Source organism: Populus alba, chromosome 18 (genome assembly GCF_005239225.2).
Source record: "Populus alba chromosome 18, ASM523922v2, whole genome shotgun sequence".
Taxonomy (NCBI): domain Eukaryota; kingdom Viridiplantae; phylum Streptophyta; class Magnoliopsida; order Malpighiales; family Salicaceae; genus Populus; species Populus alba.
The window spans coordinates 10890998-10915543 of record NC_133301.1 but is presented as its reverse complement, the minus strand read 5'-3'; the positions used below and the strand labels follow the sequence as shown (position 1 = coordinate 10915543).

The following is a 24546-nucleotide window of genomic DNA, read 5'->3' as shown; positions in this document are numbered from 1 at the left end:
ACGAATCAAAAATAAAATATTCTTTTATTGGAGTTAATAAGTATAAGCTGTTCATGATTATTTTTAATTTGAATGGAATAAAAAGTAATATTTTTATAGTTAGATTATTACTTGCACAAAAAATCAAGATAAATATTATGACTTGTGTTTCTTATAAAATATTTATTATCTTTGCACCTTTTTATGTTTCTTTTTCATAAATAAATTTCTTTTTTTTTTTTTAGTATTATATATAATTGGGTGGCATCCTTGACTCATAAAAAAAAAAAAAAAAAAAAAAAAGAACAGCAGCAAGAAGGAAAGAAGCACACTTTAATCGGAAACAAATGATGAGTGGACTGGTTTTACACTGCTCTACACACTTACATCCTCAGTTGTACAATAAACCTAAATCTTCTTCATTCTCAAGCCCCTACTCTAAAACAATCCGATGTGATCCGAAAATGAAAAACAAAAACTCAAGCTCGCAATCAACCTGTAACCACAAAAGAATACCGAAGAACTAACTCAAACCGAAAAAAGGAAGGGGAAAAAATATGTAGAGTTTGACATTCAAACCACCATATGGAGAAAGAAGAAAAGGAAAGAGTGAGAAATGGCAAAAATCTCTGATTTGTTTAGACAATCGAGAAAACAAGCTTCCTGGGGGCAGAAGCAGCTAAAAAAGCACTGATGCTGTCCCTTTTAAATTCTGAGAAACCAAGATCGTTCACTGCAGCAAGAAACAAAAAGTGTGATTTAGATCACTAGAGAATAGAAGAAATTGAGGATGCCAAAAATACAAATAATGCACAGGAACAACTTTTACAGATTCACAAGCAAGCTTTTTCCACCGGCAGCCTCCGTAGCAGGGAGCTGAAGGAAAAGCTAAGGCATGACGGAGACTCAGAACAATTGAAGGGCCATTTTGAGCTTGTTCTGTTTCCATTTGGGCAACTTATAGAAAGCATCCTTTGCCATCCCAAATTTCTCCCTAAATTCTGCTGCTGAGAGGTAAGTCTGCAGGCAATCGAGCAGAAATATCTCAGAACAAAGTCAACAATGAATGCTTGAAGAAAAGTATTGTCTAACTGTTTGTATTTTACCTCTCGCTTGGTCACATCAATTTCAGTTACAGGATCTGGCGAGTTAACTTTAAGGCGTTCATATGGATAAATTGGGAGCCCTTCCTCATCTTCAGCTTCACCCTCTTTCACATCCTCCTGTATGGTCAGGGATTCTATTCTGATGCTTATAGGCTTCTCCTTAGAGTTTGACTCAGGTTTCGATTTTGGAGCCTCAGGGCTCACTTCAGACATGGCAAGTAGTTATATCAAATTTACACACCTATACAGATTGGAGATTTAGAAGTAAATAGCTTCCAAGAAGCAAGGTGCATACCCTTGACAGACCGTGGCATAATAACTTGTCGTGCTGGTGGCGGTTGTTCAAAACTTGCAGTCAATGCTGCTATAGCTGCAGATTTGGAAGCCAATTTTGCTGAATCAGGGCTCACAGACTTTGGATATACCTTTCTTACAACTGGTGGGGGAGTTGAAAGGTTTCTGGCATTAGGGTTCTCAAAATTAGCAGCTAGGGCATTGAAAGCTGGAGACCTTCCCCTAACACGAACTCTGTCAGGACTGAAAGACATGCTTCTGGAACGCTGTGATTTGTCAGGTACACTAGATCTGCCTCCATAAGATACGGGTGTTCTACGTTTGGGTTTCTAAAAATGCATAGCATAAGTAATCAGAAAATGAATGGTGGTGACAACAGTATATGGGAACTAAAATCAGCATGCATGTCGATGGAGCATGTCAATGGATTGTTAGATTCAATGAAGAATCACAAGATATTGCAAACTTGATAGGCTCAGACAGTAGAGTTTATGTGCTCTTCAAAAATTTAACACTTATCTTTCTTCTCATTCATTAGTTGTCTATTTATTGTTGGTGGTGGATAACAAACGCTAACCCAGACTTCCGAAGATTAGTAACCACAGAGCTAACATGCGACCTAACATCGGTCTAAAGCTAACATAAATCAAGATAGAGCAATTGCACCAGCATCATGTCTAGTGGCAAACATAAAACACCTTTTCTATTTCTTTCCTGACTTCATCTGTGTATTTGTTCCATTACCTTTTATTGCATAATTCCAAGTAGGAAATTGCATATTCTTACCAATGCCCCACACACACACACACACACATATATATTCAATTAAAATCATAAGACACACACACACACACACACACACACACACACATATATATATTCAATTAAAATCATAAGAGCAAGTTTCCAAATTAATCACTGTAATATCAAGATCACCTATGTCCTATTGCTTTAATCAACAAGAGGTCCACACTTGAGATCAAAGAAATGAGATGCTTGGAAAGATCAAAGATGTGAAGAAAGACGGCAAACAAACTACAAACATTTATTAAAGGTTTGCAACTAAGAAAACTACCTACATGATATTCTGAGAAATTAAGAAAACTACCTACATGATATTCTGAGATACTTGTACACAGGATAAAAGAACTGAAGATATCTTACATCTAGAAGTGGAGTACCCCCATTTTTTACAATCGCAAGTTTCCTTTGAAATGAGTTTCCATGCATCTGCATTCAAAATGAAAGCATTAAGATCACATAGACATCTAAAATATGATTTGATTGATGAACAAGAACTGAAATTTAACTCACTGAAGATTTTGCAGAATCCCATGTGAAGAAGCGTGTGAAGAAAGGTGGCTCACTCCCTTCCATAACAATATATATTGGAGTTTCACCGGATGACTTCTTTAACAGAAAATCATGCTCAAGAAATTTCTGTAGAAAGTGAGAACAAAAACGAAATTAAAACAGAGCTGATATGAGCAGTAAATTATTGTAAACTACCTGTCATAACAATCAAACCAAGGGTCAAGTCAAATCACGTTTAATTGAGTTTTTGAACCATAAATGATAAAACTGGTTGAGTGGTAGCCAACTATGGACATCAGACCAAAAACTTGAAAGACGTGCAGTAGTTGAAATGCAAGCTACAACTGTCAAAGTAATGCATAATAATTGCATCTAACTAAACCCTAATAAATGGTACATGGTACCTCTCCAATACTTAAGGCTTGCAGTTTGCTTTTGGAGTCAACCTGTTGCCCCACCCAGACAAAGATCTCAGAGTGAGTATCCAAGATAAAAATATCTTCAGTCATTAAATCATCCTGGGTGAAGTTGTATATCTCAGAAACCTGCAATGACAAGAACTTGTTATAAAAGCCAAAGCACAAGACTTTAGTACATATAAGTCTTGTGACAATGTACTCATTGAAAAACATCTGAAAACTCACAACCCTTCCAATCTGTAACACATGAATACATAAAGAAAATGAGAATTTTAAAAACCACCACAGCTTTAAAACAAGCAGAACTTGGAATAACACCTAGGGCGGTATGGCACTAGAAATGATTGACTGGAAAGGAAACACACCTTCAGGTTTCCTGCAGATGACCATGAATTTTTGCAGCAACAAAGCCATGCGAGAAAAGGAAAAGAAAGACTTTTACAATTTACATGAGATACAAACAAATGTGAAAGGCAACAAAACAAATCTAAAAACCAGAAAGGTTATCTTCCCTACCTTTCAAAAATATGCAAGAGAATAGGTGCGGATCACTTTCAGCTTCCCTTGCAAGTTTTTGACTGGGATATTCAGATTTACCTCCTAACAAATCCCAAAATTGTTCAGATTCTGAACCTTCCTTTTGTGGCTTAGACTGCATATTTGGCTGCAGAAATTTCACAGGTAAACAAGACCATTAAAGAGCCCAGTTTACACCAAAATAACCTGAAAACTAAAAATGAGCTTCTTTATGCATGCAACATAAAATTTTGGAAGACAAAGTAATTCAAGAACTAATTTGATATAAGAATAATTCTCAGTACGAGCATATCTGACCATAAAAATGATGCATCTCCATGTAATTATATCATCCATTATGGATAATTAGTTAAGTAAATAAAACGAAATCTGTACATCCCATATCAAATTACTTAAAGAACTTATTAGGAAGAAATATCAAACCTTTATCAAATCCAGCTGCCTTTCAATAAGTTCCTGGTCCTCTGAAGTAGTAAGGTTTCCAGACCACGTAAAAACAGAGGATTCATTATGTAATATGTAACAGTAGGAGGAATTCAGTGATGATGCAACCTGATTGAATTTCAATGAAAAGGATAAAAGGGTAAGTATCATCTTGTATACACAACAATAAGGAACCTGAAAAACTACATACTACACAAAAGTTGAAGTCTTTAGGGAATTATATTTGGTAATACCAAATTACTAGGACCTGTTTAAAAATATTAAACACTCTTTTCATAAACTGCTTACACCTTAACATGTACGAGACAATTTAATATAACCACAAATATGATTAAAATTTTAGTAAATTTGGCAAAGAATTTAAGAGTAATTTTGACAAGTCAATTTAATTTTTATTCTTTTTCCTTATTTTCTCTCCATCACTTCCCTTTTCCTAATGAGAAGACTTGTGCAACTCAGCCTGGAAATGCAATTCAATTCAGGAAATGTGTTAAAACATTCACGGCCACTTCTAAGACATCTCCAAAGCAATGAACAAAAGATTATGGATATTGGTATCATGTTGAGTATAAATTGTCTAGGAATGAAAAAGGGCAATCAAGAGTGAGGTAAAAAATAGTGCATAGACTAAAAATAGTAAGATATTCAATATCACACTGCACAACAAACTGTAGAAACAATGATAAAGGCACATACTGGCTCAACTTGTATAGCCTGCATATTATCAGGTCCAGAACCCTGAACCCTGAATAACGCAACACCATCCTCCTTGCATGTCTCATCTGGGAGTTCATTTTCAGCAATATATTTCTTGTAACCAGAGCTATGACCACCCTGATAAACTTTACAATTAGCTGATTTGGTTGAAAGTTGGAAAAAAATATTAAAAACTAAATTATTGACACTAAATTCTTGATTGAAGTTTCAGCGGATGTGTCACAAACTCACAAACCTTAAATACAATAAAGCTCTGGAAGATTGAAAAGAACTGGATAGGCTCATTTCCTTCAAAGATGCGAGCCTGATAATTAATAACAAGATAGAATCAGAAAAGGTCCCAAATATGTACAGCAATCTCCTCCTTACAACAACAACAAAAAAAAGTAATTACTGGAAAAAAGAATACTACCTGCGCTGGTAGAAACTTTAATGATTCAACCATCTTGCTCGCCAATGAAATAGCAGAAGCTCTTTCCTCCTATTTTTCAATGAGAAATGTATTGTAAGAGGTAAACTAATAGGCTCCATATATTAGCACCTAGAAGAGGTTGCATTACAAAACTTCTAGAAAGGGCAAAGAAAGCAAGACAAGACCTCTTATTCATGTGTACAAAAATATATGAAAATATGGGTTTTGTACATAAATAATTTTAGCCTGCATAGAGCACCCATCCTGCTTCCAGCAGAATACTATATGTAGGAAAAAATATTTACATGCGTAATCATCCACTATTCACAATTAAGAGCTCATTTTTTTAAATATATAAAATTGTGCACCCTCTCCATAAAATAGAGCCAACCACTGTTGAGATTAAAACAGAAAAACCATTAACCAGAATCAATAAAGTTATTTCCACCTCACATTTAGCTTAGCAGATGCATGGCCAATGATTTGACGAATATATGACAATAAAAATATATTTGACGAATATATTTGTGTCTATACCCCACTCAAAATGAGAACAACTGGGAAAAACATAAAAATGCACAAGTAGCAAAAGAGAGAAGGGGAAGAAAAGCTCTTAAGCTAGTGAAAGTTGTAGGGACAACAAAGAAAAGCCATGAATTCTAACACAAGGAGGCACATACAAATATTAACAATTATCGGATGTTTGTCTCTACAATGCCAATACCACGATTAATTAAACACATTAACACTGTGATTTTATTTGTACCAAAAGTCCAGACAGAGCATTGCTCAACTGTCTGGCTAATACTATATCACTGATGAACAGTGTGAACAAGCTGTTTTTTGTGCTAAAACATTTCACATGAACAAGCTACATTTTATGCTTAAAACACTTTCACTTTCCCAATAAACAAGAGGTCCAGAGCATAATGCGTGAAATGAAACTAAGAAAACAATGCAATGATAGCATTCTGTGCTAGACACTGGAATGCCCCACTCCTATTTTGTGACATGTCCCAAAAGGTATTAATGACAGCACCAAATGATCAAAATGAAATAGGGGCACGAGTTAGTATAGGATGCTTGACATTCACCTCAACACTCTTCTTCCCAAACCAAGTTCCTATAAGATATTCTTCCCTGTCTTCTCCTGGATATGAATACTGAAAAATATAGCAACCTCCACTGTAAAATTTTGACTGATTTGCAGCAGGAATGAGAATCTTTTCCTGGTCATTCACACTCCAAACCTGTGCAATCATGGTAGAGCTATAATTAGAACCTAATCAGAAAGTATTTTCTGTGGATATGACTAGTGAATTAAGAGAACATAAATTTGATTTTGGAGAGGAATTGCATTCAAAAATACAAATCTAAACTGCCTAAGAAGCATTTCAGAAATACTTGGAATCTTTTTACTTTGAAATGAAACAATACAGGAAAGACTTGAGCTCTTTGTTGTTCAACTTAGGTTGAGATTTGCGTTCTTTTACATAGTAAAATTATAAATGAGATCTGAATTCAGGGTGGGGGATGGGAATAAACAATGGGCATCCTGCCAGTCCTAGGATCCAAAGTCCAAACCTAATCAATTGGCAAAACTAGGATAATATATACAGCACCTGCAAATTCCCAGTGACATCAATGTATGGTTGAGGTTCTTCTTTCACAGGAGCAGTTTTCAACAGACCATTGACATTAACCCCCTGGCGTCTTAGAAGTGCTGTAGAATCATTGAAAAGAAGATCCATTGAGCGTTGGAAAATGGTGATAAGAATGAATGATACCTAACACTAATGATGGTCGTGATTGCTTCAAGAATAAAAACCAAATACAAGAATAAAATCTATGAGATAATTCAATTGCTGACCTGCCACTTTTCCTCTACCATCCTCAGACACAGTCACGTTAGTTGTCTGAGGCCACGATTCAAATTTTGATCTAAACATCACCGTCTCAAACCCCTCAATTACACGAGCAATGTGGGAATTTGGACGTTCAGCAGCACGGACTAACTCCTGATCAGCAGGATCAACAACAAGCAAAGAAAATTGAGAATTTATATCATTGCAGACATTCTATGATCTCCATATTGCAGATGGGATAAAGTATTACTTCCGCTGCTCCGCTGGCACTTTTCCTTTCGTCAAGAGAAGTATTTCTCCCCATCCATACAAAGACTTCAACTCCACAATCTAGAATGTAACACTTATTGGTGTCCAGCAACTCCCTTGTCAAAGAATCAGCTTCAACAGGTTCTGCCTGTCCCTTCTCAACACTTTCATGTAAAAGGTTATTTGTCAGAACTACATCATTATTGTACATGATAGTTCATCCATCATATCTCCCATCAAACTCAATATTAAATGTAGAAAATCAAAGCATATGTATTGATTGCCATATATTTTCATTCATTCTCCAAATAATTAAACCCAACAAGTTCTACCTTATCAACACTTGAAAGGCAACACATAAATTGATTAGGATAAAATAATATTGTTACAACTCTAAATATTATTGTTTGGTTCCATAATTCAGTAAAACAGTGAATCTTATATTTAACACAAGATGCCAAAGAAAAAGTTTCGGTGTATAATTATACAGTTTTGGTAATTTTTTTTGCTGAAAAGAAAGGTGATTCATGCTAACTATTATCTTTCATAGAAAACCCTCAGAAACAGTTCAGAGAAGACAGAAAGGAGACAGATATAATTCAAGGTAATGATGCATATGGATGTATCTGTTTCTACTAGATGATAACAATTAGTAGAGTAGATAAAAGACTTATGGCATGCAAGGATATGTCATTGGAGAAAGGAATTTGAGAGAAGACATTACTGAAACAGCTTAGTAGGAAAAGAAACATCAGTCTTATCCTCATCACTAGTTGTTTTCCTTGGAAGTGGAGCAAAGCCACCAAAGAAACCCCAGAACTCTCCAGTTTCAGCATCAGCCATCAATTTTCCATCCTCTATGCGAAAAGGGCAGATAACTCGAATCAAAGAACAATAGTTGTAAACTATCAATATGGTAGTCTCCAGTCTAATTCTCTACTTACCAACAGCAGCCACCTCACATTTTCCATCATGATAAGTATCTTTGATGTACTGAACCACCTCTAAAGCTTTAGCTCTCTCTTGAATGGATGAGTTGGAGCCATTAAATTGAAAAATTTTTGACTTTGTATCAAGAATAAAAATATCATCGTGGTTGAGTGAGGATCGAGCAAAAGGAACCTGCCAACAAAAGGTTACATGCTTAATATAGAGACAATAATTGATAATAATGATAATTCTTCCTGATAAATACAAACTATAACTTCACAGACTTGCCTCATTCACATGGACAACGTGTTTTCCTCTACAAACAAACAAGTGTGTCTGGTGTTCCATGGCCTCAGCTTGTTTGAATCCAGATGCGACTCCACCTTCTTGAGGTATAATACATGGTTTAAAATAAGATAAGAACTTCTCAGTTTCATGTCCCTGCACTTCACGATACTGCACAGCACGGCCTCCAAGAGCAGCATCTAGTTCAACTGTTTTAATGGCAGCAGCACCTGCTTCATCCTATTTTAAAAGAGTGTGGTCACAAGATGAAAGGCATAGAGCACAATTCCAACAATGAAAAACATCTGGAAAATGAAAAACAAAGACTCACCTGAGAGGTATCTTTACCTAGCCAATAATGAATATCATGACGTAAGGAACCACTTTTTAGTGCAGTTGTCTGCAGGGAGAAACAAATATGGCCTCATAATAATAAAAATTAATGAAAATTTTTTCATTCTGAAATATCAGAAAATCAAAGAATTGGCTTCACCTTTCAAAAAACAAAAGTATAAGAAGCAGCTATATCACTCACTCAACAAAACAGTACCAATTTATAGACAGAATTAGTTAATGCTCTAAAACAGTGCGCATGATAGAGATCAAACAGATACGACTCAAAACAGAAGCAAAACCACTTGCCAGTGTCTTCTGCTTTTCTCTTTTGAGAATGAAACATGAGCCTTCTTCCCATTCATACTCAACAAGATCTTAATCAACAGATCTTTGTTTTTTCCATTTCCCTGTCTTTCTAAGGCTATATTCTATTTATGCTCACACAAAATTACTTAATGTTCATTTGTCATCTACTTATCCTTTCTTCCCTGTTCACTAAGTCAACTTCCTAATAAGTACAGAAACATTAAAAAGGACATCAATGCACATGGATAAACATCTTCGAGAACCTTGCCACAACTTCTACTTGATTAGTCATATTTCTCATGATTGAAGTTAGAGGAAAGACCTCCAAACATCCAAAATCATATAACCAACAATTCACTCAATGATATGATCATATGAACCCTTTCCTTTTGCAACCAAATAAAAAACACACATGCAGGTGCAGATGTGTGTGCACATAGACAAGAAACACAGTGGATAGGAAACAAAACACCAACCTGTAAAATTACATAGGAGTCCCCAGTAAAAAAATTTCCATGAGAGGACTTCGGCACAGGAACAGGACGAAAGTTTTCAATCCGCCATATTTCAAGTCCACTATATATTGTCAAGGACGGTATGGTCAGAAACAAATCAATTGGAAACTATATCTATCTAAGATTAACATAAGTGATTGTAATAATTCTCACCCCTTGAGTTATTGTGCAACTAAAGTATATGCTACATTAGGATGTAATAATTCTAATCCCTTGAGTGTTACTATGCAACTAAAATATATGCTACATTTCAAGAATCAGAACTTCCAGTGAGCAACTCATGAAAAAAGAAATTATAAGTGAATAATTCAAATATGCTTGATATATTATCAAACAAAGGATACGCCTTTTGTCCAGCTCCCTGAAAGGCCGAGTCTAAATCTCTCATGGAAACAGCCATACTGTTTCTGCTCTTCAATTATTTGGATTGCCACAACTCCAGGCAGAATATAGGGAAAGGATTACCCTGAAATAGAACTATCAGCATTTATGTTAGGTAATGGAATAGAAAATAAAAGATGTGAACTACTTGAAAAGGCATAGATAACTAAATAATTGCAGGCAACAACATTGTAGAATGGAGAGAAGATGGCATTCAGAAACTTCTTGGTATGAAGCAAACAAAATAATTTCACAAGTAAAATAGATTAAAGTAAAAAATAATTGATATCCCATGCATATAGTACAATTTGAATCAAAACCATGCAAAACAGGTAAAGATTTCATCATAAATCCAACATGCTTGCATGACTTAATTTTGCAAGTAAGGTATGACAGAACTGAACTATTTCCAAATTGAATAGCTGCTCAGCATGAACTCTTAAATCAGACAATGCATGCTTAAACATATATCTTATCTCCAAAACTGAGCATCAATTATAAAATTTGTCTATGGAAAAGGAGGAGACTGACAGAAAACTGCTTGCTAACACTTTACAGAAACCTCTTAAACAGTGGAAACAAATACCTTATAAGATAAGCCTCATTGGCGGAAGCTCAGGAAGTATATAATTTCCCAAGAAGAGTTGTCTAAGATAATTCTAAAATTGAGTGTCCCCATTTACAAATAATGTTTTAGAGTCAAATTCAAAGTTAACAATAAGAACTTTCCACAGATTATGCATATGTTTAGATTCTGTTACTGACTCAGATGTTCAAACAAAATTTGCAGTCTCAAATTCATTACCACATTGTATGTTGAATCCTTTTCTGAATCCCAGACAAAGAGCTTTGGTGGATGATATTATCATTCAATTTTGAGAAACTAAAACTACGAAATCCCTGATACATATGTACTCACATCTACCTTTTCCAGATAGAGTATCTATCACAGGTTTCAGCAACTCCACATGTTTTCTCATATCTGAGATATCAGTAACTAAGTCCCTATCATCACATCTACAGAGGAAATCAATTATCCATAGTCACCTCATAATACTAGATCATTAGCTTCTTGCTCAGGTTCTTAGTTCCACAAAAGTACCAAAGAACTCCATCCTCAGCAGGATAGATACTGAAACATAATTGAAAGATCTATGCTATAAATTCTAGACCTATGTTTAGGATAATAATACACAAGATGCCAATGCCATTCAGAATATGAACTAGTCCAACGAAAAATATGGATTTTGAAATGTGAAATTAGCCTCAAACTCAAAGGAACAACTGTTTCTATCTCCCATCTACTTCGGCCAACCCCATAAAACATTTGCCACCAATCCAAGTAGACCCCAACATCAAATAGTACGATGTTTTGTATACTCATATGGTGGTGTTAAAATAGGTAACCAACCAATAAATGACAAAATATCAAGACAAAATAATACAATAAAAATGACACTCAAAAACCAAGACAATGCCGTTATATGAAATCAATGAACCCCGGATAACATCTGCATCAGAACATGGAGCGAAAAACAAGAAAATCTTGGCACACAAACCAATGATCAAACCAAAACTAGAAGAGAACCAAAATATTAGAGAATAACATATTAACAAAACCTACATTGAAAACGCAACAATCTAAAACTTCCCCAATACCGAAATTCAGAAATAAAACAATATTTTACTCAAACACACATCAACCGATGCAATTTTGGGTTGATCAAGTAGCCCACTATTGCCAACATAAGCTAACGTGACCCAGATCAATAATAATAAAAACAAATCTCAAAACACCAGATCAAGCCCAAAGGATCCAAAACAAAGAAACCAAAGTATAAACAATACAATTTTTTGCTACTTTCAATAAAAACAAGAAAACCCAACACGTCAAAATCCAGACAGGAACCAAAACAGTCAAAATTTGTGGTATACTTTACTGGATTTAGCAAAAGAGATGATAATTCAAAAATCCCAGATGCTAAAAAACATGGGAAATTCAAAATCTTGAAATGCAAATGAAAATACCTGGTCTTTGAAGCTGGTAATCCAATAAAGAAGCAACCCCAGATCCAATCCAATAAAAAAAATTAAGAGAAAATTAGAAATTTCTTTTTTTTTTTCTTAATTTCCTCCTCCTTGTTTTAGTATCAAAGACAGAGAAAAGCTGGACAGGCTAAAAGGAAAGTTGAGAGAGAGATAAAGGTGGGGTTAAAGAGAAGAAGAAAAGAAGCGAGAATAGCAAATGAAGTATAGAGCGAGAGAAAAAAGTTAGAGAGAGAAAGAAGGGAGTTGGAGGGAATGATGTGTTGCCAGACGTGCTTATCACTAACGGCAACAAATGCCACCCCACAAGAACATATGAATTCTTTCGTTATTTGCATTTTCCTATTTCCATTAGTAGTGCTATAAATATTGTATTTTTGTAATTAAAATTTCCAACAACAACAATTAAAGAATAAGAAATCCCATTGTCAAATCAAATTTATAACATTATTATTATGGAGAGATTTGAGATGAAGAGATTTCTTACCAATGTGGATTTTGTTAGAAAAAAGTTTGAAATCTAGGTTAATATATATATATATATATATATATATATATATATATTAAAAGAGCTAGAAAGGCTTGGGGCTTGCTCTTGAAATGGTAAATAATGCTCATAATCCAATTATTTTAGAAAAATAGGATGAGAAAACTTTGGATGTGACGAGGATTGAATTAGAAATCCAAGTAATGATTACTCTAGAGAAGGTTTCATTTGAAAGTATATAGAATGAATGATAAAAGGAAAAGGTTAATCGACCTTTTTGACTTTATAAAATCTAGTAAATCGAAAAACAGTTGAAACCCTGTAATAACAATAATATAGTCTTAACCTAGATCAAGTTTATGATATTTGCTGCCAATTAGGGTTATATTTGTCAAATAAAAAAAGAAAATAAAACTGATAAAGTTAAAGAAAATTTTAAAAAAATTCATGTATCCTTGTGTGAGGATTATTTTATTAACCTCTTGCTAGATGTAGAATTTACTGTTCTTGTTGTTGATGAAATCAGATTCTATTATATTCTTGTGAGTTGTGATTTGCCATCTGTATCAACAAGAGGTAAGTAAAAACAATTGAAAATTTGATTAAAATTAAAAATCTAGAAAAAAATAATTGAAAAAACATAATCATAAAAAAAAACCGATTAAATCAATTAAAATTTTTTTTAAAAAAAACTAACCGATTCGATTCAATTTTTGGTTTTATAAGCCTGAAAAAAAAAAATATAAAAAAAAAGAAAAACTGAACCAAATTAAACCCAAATAAAAAAAACCAAGTTAAACCGAAAAAACTAAGGGTTTTTGTCTTGCAAATCCAAAAAAAAAAAATCAAAACCGGTCGGTTTGAACCAGTTTTAGTTTTTTTTAAAAAAAATTAATTTAATTATTTTTTTTTATAAAAACCAAACTAGAATTAATTACTTCTAATATCAATAAAGACTGTGGCATCACTAAACTAAAGAAGAAGAAGAAGAAGTTGAAGTACCCTTATGAGTTCAATCTTTTTACCAGGCATAATGGATTGTAATTCTTTATGTAATCAGAATCTTTATGCATTTTTTTTATGTAGAATGTGCATCTGTTTTTTTTTTTTTTTATAACTGATTTATGTTTTGTCAAAAAAAAAAAACAAAGTAAATGAAAAAAAAAATGGAAAGTAGAGAGACGATATGAGAATGATTGGTAGTTGTATATGGTCACTTATTGAGGTACCTCATATTAGTACCCATCCTATAACTACATTTCATATAGATTTACAACCTATATTTTTAAGCAATTAGGTTCTGATAGCATGAAATCTTTTATGTGGTCCTTCTATAGAAAATAAGATGAGGGTTTGGCATGAAATCTTTTATTTGATCTTTTTAAAAGGTGGCTTAGTGGTAAAAAATTAGGACTAAAAAATTTGCTTTTTCTATGGTCTCAGGTTTTGAGTCCTGTGGTTATTTATATGATGGCCATTGAAAGCATACATGGTCATTAACTTCAGAGCTCATAAGATTAGTTGAAATACGTTTAAAGTAGCCCGAATACCCAAGTTAATAATAATAATAAAAAAAATGATGATGTTTTGGCATGAAATCTTTTATTTGATCCTTTTATTAAAAAAAAAACATGTGTAACAATCTCTATTGGTTAAAGGCCCAGTTGAAATAAGGGTTAGGGTTTTTTTTTATATGTTTAGGGACTCTATCGATTAATATATAAATTAGGGAACCAATTTGAAAAAATTCTATCGGTTAATATATTTTCTTGTACTTGATGTAAAGTTAAAAACAGGCTTGATGCTAGGTAAGTCCTAACCAGTAACTCTACTTCTTCGAAAAAAATTTTAGCACTTTATGCTTCCCTTGTACTAGCCATGAGACCTTTAAATTTGTTGAATTAAAACTTTTGAGTTGGGTCTCTGTAATAATTATCTTATTTTAACTTGATATTTTATATATATTTTCACAGTAAAACATATTAACATAAATAAGTTTTATTTTTATCAGTATGCATTATAAAAAAAATCACATTTATTGTTTTTTTTAATAATTTATATATAAAAAAAAACTAGCTCAAGATTTAAATGGAGATGCTAGTATACAAGTTTCCTCTAATTTTTCTTTGTTTTGATTTTGTATTATGAAATCAAACAATTTTATTTGACTCAACTTTGGTGTGATTATGTATATGAATTGTCACATAAGTTGATTTTACTATCTTTATGAAAATAAACATATATTACCAAATAATCATGTACATTAATGTTTAATTTTGTGTAGCAACTAATGGAACTTGTTACTATTATGTTTTTTTTTATGTCATAACCTATTTTTGGATTATTCCTCAAATTTATCTTCTGTCTTTCCAAAATAAAAATAAAATAATGATAGCGAGATGATTAGCATTTTGAAAAAAGCAAACTGAGAGAATTTCAAATGTAGAAAAAATCAAGCTGCAATTTTGGATGAAATTAAGAGCCTAATTGCACCCTATTTTATCAAAAACTGGAGAAATAGTGCAAATTTAAGATTAAGTTACATGATTTTTGGACAAATCAACATAAAAATTAAGCTTAATGACATAATTAGATTTTTAATAGGCCAATTTGATCTAATCATGGGCCATATTAAAGTTTAATTATGTTTTAAAATTAATTTAGGTCCAATTAAAAGATTTAATTAGGTGTAAGGACTTAATTATACTTTAAATGGGTCAAATTAATTTTATTAAAGGGTTAATTGGTGAAACATTAAGTTTAGGGGCCCAATTTGGACTTAATTGAGAAGATTAGAGTTTTAGGAAACTAAATTTAATTTTTACAAAATCAATTGATTTCAAATCAGAAGTGAAATAGTAAAAAAATCAAAGTTTTAGGATCAATTAAGGGTTAAATTGAAGAGATTCGCAACCAAGAATCATTTTGCAAAAAGCACCAAACTACAAGGACCTAATTGATTGAAATCAGGGGTGAAATTTAAAAAAAAAACCAAAAGATTAATGATTAATCAAGGGTCAAAATACATAATCCAAGACCATGGACTAATGTGAAAAAGGCACTAAAATTCAAGGCTAACATTGAAGTTTGGTGGGGGCAAAATTACATAAAATTAGAAGTTTATGGTCAATGTTCAATTAGGAGTGCAATTGAAAGAAATTAAAAGCTAGAGGACCAAATTGAACTTTGATCAAATCCTTATATCAAAACTGTAAAAGCAAAAACAATGTTATTCTATTTAAATGAAACGACTTGTTTTGACCAAAACAATGTCGTTTGAACAATAATAATAATAAAAAAAAAACACACACTAGACAACGAGTCGTCTGGTACTATTTATTATCATCCTCCCTTTTTGCTAGAAAAGGTGCTCAAGTAGCCACTTTCTAGGGATATTTAATGCTTCATCTCTCCACCAATTTTGACCAAACTTGCACGTAAAAAATGGTCTGACATCTAACTACACCCTAGTATGGTTTTGTTTGGTCAATTGACACCATAGCAGCCTCAACGCCACCCTAAAGTGACCAATTCAACCAACCTTTCTATAACAACCTTTTCAAGCAATGATGGCAACTTCGATCCAAAAGTTGGGATCTTTCCAAGTTGAATCAAGGGCCAAGATTTGACACCATAAAAGACAACATGTCCCTTTTCCACCCCTTATAAATAGGGGTGGATTCCATAGCTAGAGGGGGAGAAATTATAGGCTAAAGTTTGAAAAAAACCAGTCCACACCCTTTTTTTTTCATTATCATCTTTCTCCTTCTCTGCCACCAAAACTTCGACCATTAACCACCTCACCATCGACCTCTCTATTGACAGCTCCACCATGAGTCGTCAACACAACCATTAGCCATCCACCCCTATGTCTAGAATAACCACAGTTAAGTCCTTCTTCTCCACCATAATCTTCTCCTCCAACAACCTCAGTAACTTAGTTGACATCACAAAGCTGCCATTGTGCCATTATAAGCCACTAGCCAGAAATTTTAGCCTCTAAAAGCTCTCCTCCTCTAACAAAGCAAGCATTCTCATTCCTTTCTTCTTCTTCTTCTTCTTTTTCACCCCCACCCTTATGGTCACTTCATGTAGAATTCATTTTGCATGCAGTGACTAAATTAGTTAGCATGGTCACTAGACCGAGCTAGTGACCATATGGGCCATGAGCTGGATCTATTTTAGCCCTGCCTAAATGGCTAGGCCAAACCCAACCCACCCAAAAAAAGAAGAAGAAGATAAGTTTGTTAGGGGTGTGATTAGTACTTAAAAGTGTATTTTATCAATGTTTTATATCATCATTTTACAATTGAAGTATCATTAAATTTCCTAACTTAAACATGTTTTATAATAACAAGTCTGATAACATAAGATATCTTTAATTTATGGTAAATGCTCATTTTAAATGCAGGTCTATCGCATAAATCAAAGGATTGATTGATGAGTTTAACTATTGAAATTGAGAAGACAAATAGAAGGTTAAGCTTAGAAAAGAGATGTTGGTTGAATTCAAATTGGAACACCATTCGGCTATTGGATCATAACTGGAGCTGTAGAATTTGGATTTAGGTATGAGTTATATGGATATAAAGCTAAGACATAAGCCTAAAACTTTCATGAAGAGTCTAAGATTCAAAAGGACTATTTTCAAGTTCAAATTGTAGCAACAATAGAGAAGTAAGAATCTGTCATGCAGCCCAGACACTGTTCAATGTTCAGCTCATATCTCGAGTTCTAGAAGTCCAAATGACCTCATTCTTGTTTTGTTGGAAGGATGAGACAATTTGCCAATTTCATGAAGACTATTTGTTCAAATTCTGATGTTAGCAATAATGTTTTCTGCAAACAAAAAGATAAGGATTATTAGCAAGTCAAGAGTTTTGAATTTTGGCCTATAAAATGAGGCATTTGCCATGCATTTAGGCATCTTGGTTTTCAGATCAAGATCATGTTCTTGCTCTCTTTCTTTACATTTTTGTAATGCTTAAGTTTTGTTTTCATTAATTTCTTATTTATGCCTTTCATTTCCTTTACTATACTTATATAATCATGTTCTCCTATTGTTTATTTATGTTTCTCTTCTTCATTATGTTTAGCTAAGTTTATTATGTCAACGTGAAAAGGTTTCACTAATAGTGTTAGGATAAGTATAATATAAACTCAACATGTACTTCAATGATTATATCCTAAACAACTTGCTATTAACATATCTTATCATTTTTATTTTATTAATTCTTAATATCTTACTAGTTAAATGGTTAATCTAGATTTGTATTGTATAATACTTAGTACAATAAATGTTTGATCCTTCATAGCCAACTGTATGGTATAACCGACACTTATGCTATGAAAGGAACTTGATTTGTTGTTAACATAAGTTAGCATCATGAATTCCTGATAATATTTAAAAGTATTGGTGCTACTTAAATAAGATAATTAATATGATGATGTTAATAATTTATAATGAGATATTAATGACAAATCATCTGATTAGAACCTTTTTATATATGGTTTCCAATTGAGTAATAAAAAGACTTTATATTATACTTATATGAAATACCATTAGTGGATCATCTAACCTTGACAACTGTTTTTATCATTGTTTAATCTTCATATTAATCTTACATCTCAAAGTGCTCTTTAACTCATAATCACCATCATCCATCATCATCATCATCATTATTTATAATTTATATAGTTAACCTCCATGTGGTTTGACTCCACTCTTGCCGGGTTATTTATTACTTCGACACTCCTGCATTTGGGATAAAACATCAAAATCTTTTGATCGTGTCAAGTTTTTGGTGTCGTTTCCAGGGAGGTAAATTTCTGTATAAATTATAATATTTATTTTATTTTCTCTTTTCACTTTTCTTGTATCTAAATTTTGTTTCCTTTTTCTTTTGTTTTCTTCTTCCTTTTATTCTCTTCCTACACTTGTATAAGAGTTTGGACATGCACATTAAGTGGTAGACTTTCTAAGAAATCCTCATCATTTTCAAAAAACATGGTCGGAGAGGATAACTAGTCTCTATCATAATTAGAATAATGAGAATAATCAAGTTAGAGCACTTGTAGACCACATGAATCCTATAAGAACAAGTGCACCCTCATGTATAGTTTTCCTTCCTGATGCATCTCACTTTAATTTTAAACCAGACATTATTCAACTTTTACCTACTTTTCATGACTTAGATCTAGAAAATCCATACTTTTGTATTTGAGAGAATTTGAAGAAGTTTGTAACATTTATAATTACTCAAATTGTAGCATGAAAACCATTAGATTAAAGCTTTGTCCTTTTTCATTAAAAGATAAAGCTAAAACATGGCTATAAAATTTAAGACCAGGATCTATTTGTGCTTGGGATGAAACACAACAACAATTTTTAAAGAAGTTTTTTTCGTCTCACAAAACAAACTCTTTCAAAAGACAAATCACCACATTCACTCAAAAGCCGGGAGAAATATTTTACCAGTGTTGGGATAGGTATAAAGACTTGCTTAATACTTGTTCTCATCATGGTTTTGAAACATGGAGATTGGTTTTATATTTTTATAAAGGGTTAACACCTAAGGATAGGCAAATAGTGGAATTGATATGCACTGAAACTTTTGAAGATAAAGACCCTGATGAAGCAATGGAATACATGGACTTGTTAGCTAAAAATGCTCAGAATTGGGACACTACAAGTATTTATGAGGCATCGGGTAAAACTCAACCTTATACATCTAGTGGATGTATGTATAACCTTAAAGAAGACCATGACCTCCAAGACAAGTTTGCATCTTTAGCTAGAAAAGTCGAGGCACTAAATTTTTTTAAAAGTGGTGATTAGTACTTAAAAGTGCATTTTTATCAAGGTTTTATATCATCATTTTGCACTTGAAGTATCAATAACTCCTTAACTAAAGCATATTTTATATTAACATATCTAATAATATAAGATACCTTTAATTTATAGTAAATATTCATCTTAAATGCAGGCCTATCACATAAATGAAAGGATTGATTGATGAGTTTAAGTACTAAAATTGAAAGGACAAAGAGAGGGCCAAAACTTAGAAAAGAGATGTTGGTGCAATCCAAATTGGAACACTGTTCGGTAATTGGGTCATATCTGGAGCTGTAGATCTCTGATTTAGGTCTGCTTTATATGGATGAAAAGGTAAGACATAGGCCTATAACTTTCATGTGGAGTCTAAGATTTTAAAAGGTTGTTTTCAAGTCCAAATTATAGCAACAACGGAGAAGTCCGAATCTATCTTGCAGCCTGAACACTATTCAGTGTTCAGCCCATATCTCGAGTTCTAGAAGTTTAATGACCTCAATTTTTTTTCATGGAAAGATAAGGCAATTTCCTATAACTTTGATGAGTACAGTTGGTTCCAGTTTTGATGTTAACAATGACGTTTTGTTGAGACAAGAAGATAAGGATTTTCACCAAGTCAAGAGTTGCCACCCCCTCAGCAATTAGTCATCAAATCAATAGTTCTAAATTTTGGCCTATAAAAGGAGGCATTTGCCATGTATTTAGGGGCTTGGTTGTTCAGATCAAGATCATGCTCTTTATTTCTCTCTTTATATTTTTTTTTAATTCTTAAGTTTTGCTTTCATTCATATCTTGTTTATGTTTCTCATTTCCTTTCCTTTACTTAGTTAACTTGTATCTTATTTATGTTCTTATTTTGTTTATTTATGTTTCTCTCTTTCATTATGTTTAGCTAAGTTTATCATGTCAAGGTGAAAAGGTTATACTAATGGTGTAAGAATAAGTATAGTGTAAACTTAACATGAACTTTAATGTTTGATACTTACATGTTTTGTATTTGTTTTCTTGTTCACTCTTAATACTTTGCTTGTTAAATGGTTAATCTAGATTTGTGTTGTATAACACTTGGTACAACAAATGCTTGGCACTTTCATAGCCTAATCGTATGGTATAACCTACACATGTGCTATGAAAGGAACTTGATTTGTTGTTAACATAAGTTATAATCATGAATACCTGACAATATTTACAAGTATTAACATTATTCGAATAAGATAACTAATGTAATCATGTTAACAATTTATAATCCAATTGAAACCTCACTTGTGTGTGGTTTCTAATTGAGTAATAAGAGTTTATACTATACTTGTTTGCAACACCATTACTGGATCATCTAACCTTGACACTTGTTTTTATCATTGTTGAATTCTCACATTGATCTTCCATCTCAAAATTCTCATCAACTTCTTCTTTTCATCTTTATTATTATTATTATTATTATTATTATATTACTATTACTACTACTATTAGAATTATTATTATTACTATTAATATTACTATTATTGTTATTGTTGTGGTTGTATTATTATTATTTATAATTTATACAATTAACCTCCCTATGGTTCGACCCCGGTCTTATCGGGTTATTTATTACTTCGACACTCCTGCATTTGGGAGAAAACATAAATCTTTTGATCGTGTCAAATGGTCAATTAAAATATGTTCAAGACATTGTGTGTCAAATTTGTGAAACTAATGAACACTCAACCAATGATTGTCCAACTTTGTCATCTTTCAAGGAATGTCTCTATGAATAAACAATTTTTAAAGGCCCAATCATAATCCATACTCTCAAACATACAACTCTGGTTAGAGAAATCACCCAAATTTCAATTATAAAAGTGATAACAATAATGCACAAACTTCATAACCACAATTTCAAGCCCACTATAATTTTTAAAATTCTCATGGATATGCACTTCCTTATGCTCCCCCTCTTAGAAGAAATCTTGAGGAGACATTGCTCAAACATGACAGATTTTAAATATACTCTTGCAAAATTCACATATGCTCTCAGTTTTCAAGAGAAAGATAAGTTTCCATCTCAACCACGGCAAAATCCTAAAGGGTAGTACAATGCAAATGCAAGTAGTTCTGGAAGCCAACACATGGATCAAGTCAAATCAATCATTATTCTCCGTAGTGGTAAGGTTATTAAAAAACTCATTCTTGAACCTTGTGAGAAAGATGATGAGTTAATCTCTGCGGGTAAGGATGGGGTTGAATCTGAACATTGCAAGGAAAAGACTGACTCCTAACCAGCACTTCCATTTCCTCATGCCATAACCAAACAAAGAAAAGTCAATCACAATTCTGAAATCTTTAAAACTTTCAAACAGGTAAGAATCAATATACCTTTGTTAGATGATATTAAATAAGTACCTTCTTATGCTAATTTTTTGAAAGATTTGTGCACTGTGAAGAGAAAGCCATAATTTTTCGACTCAGCTCAGTCCAAGGCCTGGGTTCTAGGTTTTGACTGGGTCGCTCTAGTCAATTTTTTTAAAATCAAAACGATATTGTTTTAGTAAAAAAAACAAAAGTCAACAGGTTGCAACCAAGTTTTTGACCGAGTTACACCGGGTTTTTCCTTCCCTTATTTTTTCTTCAACCTAGCCTGATTCCAGTCCCGGGTCAACCCGCCGGGCCGGGCCGGGTTTCAAAACTATGGAGAAAACTGAATGTGAAAAAGAAAGCTTTTTTAGCCGAACAAGTAATTTCCATTCTTCAAAACAATAATGCTTTGAAATATCAAAACCTTGGTTGTCCTACAAGTTCTTGCTTTATTGGAGAACATAAAATTGAAAGAGCTTTACTTGATCTTAGAGCTAGTGTGAATTTACTTTCATATTCAGTCTTTCAAAGTCTCAATCTAGGTGAGTTAAAACTAACTTCTGTAATTCTCTTACTTGCTGATATATCTATAAAAGTGCCTAGAGGAATAGTTGAGGATGTTTTAGTATAAGTCGATAAATTCATTTACCTTGTAGATTTTGTTGTTTTAGATACATAACATATTGAAATATGTAATCGAATTTGTGTCATTTTAGGATTTCCATTTCTTGCAACTTCTAATGCATTAATTAAATGTAGGAATGGACTTATGAAGTTATCATTTGGAAACGTGACATTGGAGATGAATATTTTTAACATTTGCGAGCAACCTAGCGATGATAATGATTTACAGGAAGTAGATTTTATTGAAGAATTAGTTTATGATCAATTCGAATCTACCTTGAGTAAAACTAAGATTGATGAATCCAAAGAATTGCAAATGATTTATTCTCAGGAAGAAATTAAGGACAAGAAAGGCACCGACAATGTTGTCACAGATCATTTGTCAAAATTGACAATAGATTCGACATCTGACATCTCATCAATAAATGATTACTTTCCTAACAAATCCTTACTTTCTCTTAGTTCAATGCCTTGATTTGCTAATTTTATCAATTTTCTTGCAATATGAGATTTGCCAGCTCATTGGAGTACTCAAGAAAAAAGAAAGTTTTTGAACGAAGTGAAGAAATTTTATGGGGATGACCTTTACTTATTCAAATATTGTTCTGATCAAATATTTCAAAGATGCATTCCCGACAATAAGATAAGTAGTGTCTTAAAATTTGTCATTTTGAGGCATGTGGGGGTCATTTCTCGTAAAAAACCAGTTGCAAGAATCTTACAAAGTGGATTTTGTTGGCCCACCATGTCCAAGGACATACATGCATTTTGGAAAACCTGTGAAAATTATCAAAAGTTAAGATTTATTTCAAAACATAGAGGGTTTTTAGCATTGTTTTAAAACCCAACTCGGTCATCGACCCGATCAAGTGAGCGGGTCACGGGTCAAATGGGTTGACCTAGGTCAACAAAAAAAAACCTTTAAAAAAAACACATAACTAGTTACAATGAACACTTACATAAACCAAATTTAAATTTTAAACCAACAACATAAATTTAATTCAATATCCAAAACACAAACCAAATATAAATTCAAAAATATTTAAAACAAAACATCCAACCACATAAATTCTAAAATATTTAAAACAAAACATCCAAGAACATAAAATCTAAATCAACAACACATTCACTTTTGTTGAATGAACACATTAAGTTCTTCTATATCCATAGAAGCAAAATTTGGATCCAATATCGATGGAATTGAGTCAATCCCGTCAACATCTAATAAATCATTAGCATACTCCTTTGAAACTTCATCATCACAATCATCTTCAATATCATTAATATTTATGACATCTACATTTCAAACACAATTAATAAATAAATATTATGTGTTAAACAAAACTTTATTTTAAATAATATTTATCACTAAATAATCAATCATTATTACCATCATCTAAAGTATCTTGTATGGTCATAGTTGATAGAGCTTGGTGAAAACTCTCTACTTCTTCAGTTGTTAAGATTGACAGGTCATCTTCTACTACCTAATTTTCGATGTCACAAATTGTCTCAACATTAATTGGATCAAAATTTCATCCTTTCCAATAATTCATATATATTAAAAGTGAAGGTAAACACAATATAAGTATTAATAATGCTACTGAACAAGATAAAATAATATTTAAGGAATTAGAGAAAAGAAAAATACTTTTGTTTCAATCTTAGATTGCAGTGGATGTAAACAAGATCATTAAGCCTTTGGTGCTCCAATCTATTTCTTTTCTTGGAATGAATATGTTCAAACATACTCCAATTTATCTCACATTCCGAAGAACTACAAGTTTGACTTAACACTCGTGTAACCAACTATTGTAGATTTGGAGCACTGGTTCCATATGTCATCCATCATTCATCTATACAAAACAATAATAAGTAAGAGTGTAAGACTATGCAAATAATATTTTTAAATATAAAAATTATATACCTGGAGGCATAAGGGTGCGATTATTTATTGCGGACGCTCAACTAAAGTCATGTTCAACATTCCTAAACAACTTCATCTCACTTGTAATCTTACTTTGCAATGGTAGATTTCCATGTGCATACTTCTCAAGAACATCTAAAAGTCTAGAAATAGTGCTTATATGTTTATCCATTATATTTGCATCATAATGAGATCGAGGATTCAACC

The 24546-nt window shown here is 32.7% G+C and overlaps 1 protein-coding gene and 1 pseudogene across 3 annotated transcripts; one reads left to right on the top strand and one right to left on the bottom strand.

The window, feature by feature from the left end:
- Positions 1 to 293: 293 nt before the first annotated feature.
- LOC118051594 (villin-4) lies at positions 294 to 12427 on the bottom strand. Of its 3 annotated transcripts, none has more exons than XM_035062267.2 (24): positions 12118 to 12427; positions 10053 to 10185; positions 9670 to 9769; positions 8883 to 8951; positions 8555 to 8791; positions 8281 to 8458; positions 8061 to 8193; positions 7338 to 7500; positions 7093 to 7240; positions 6845 to 6945; positions 6317 to 6472; positions 5223 to 5291; positions 5046 to 5114; positions 4790 to 4927; positions 4073 to 4201; positions 3629 to 3776; positions 3478 to 3488; positions 3098 to 3238; positions 2694 to 2819; positions 2544 to 2609; positions 1381 to 1708; positions 1086 to 1288; positions 803 to 999; positions 294 to 712 (listed from the first exon to the last, which is right to left on the bottom strand). In XM_035062267.2, the coding sequence occupies exons 2-23, from the start codon at positions 10106 to 10108 to the stop codon at positions 886 to 888; spliced, it is 2883 nt and encodes a 960-aa protein (XP_034918158.1). In that variant the 5' UTR covers positions 10109 to 10185; positions 12118 to 12427; the 3' UTR covers positions 294 to 712; positions 803 to 885. The 3 variants fall into 3 exon arrangements, with proteins under 3 accessions (XP_034918158.1, XP_034918156.1, XP_034918157.1); XM_035062265.2 differs by having other exon boundaries at positions 809 to 999; XM_035062266.2 differs by having other exon boundaries at positions 809 to 999; positions 10053 to 10174.
- LOC140954949 (uncharacterized) lies at positions 10600 to 23253 on the top strand (annotated as a pseudogene).
- The last annotated feature ends 1293 nt before the right edge of the window (positions 23254 to 24546 follow it).

Bases quoted from the DNA above. Each gene is read 5' to 3' on its own strand.
- LOC118051594 (XM_035062267.2), bottom strand. From the start codon at position 10,108: ATGGCTGTTTCCATGAGAGATTTAGACTCGGCCTTTCAGGGAGCTGGA. The intron at 5,115-5,222 runs GTAGTATTCTTT...ATTAATTATCAG, and splicing joins TAAAGTTTCTACCAGCGCAG to GCTCGCATCTTTGAAGGAAA. The intron at 4,928-5,045 runs GTTTGTGAGTTT...AAAGTTTATCAG, and splicing joins AGAGCTTTATTGTATTTAAG to GGTGGTCATAGCTCTGGTTA.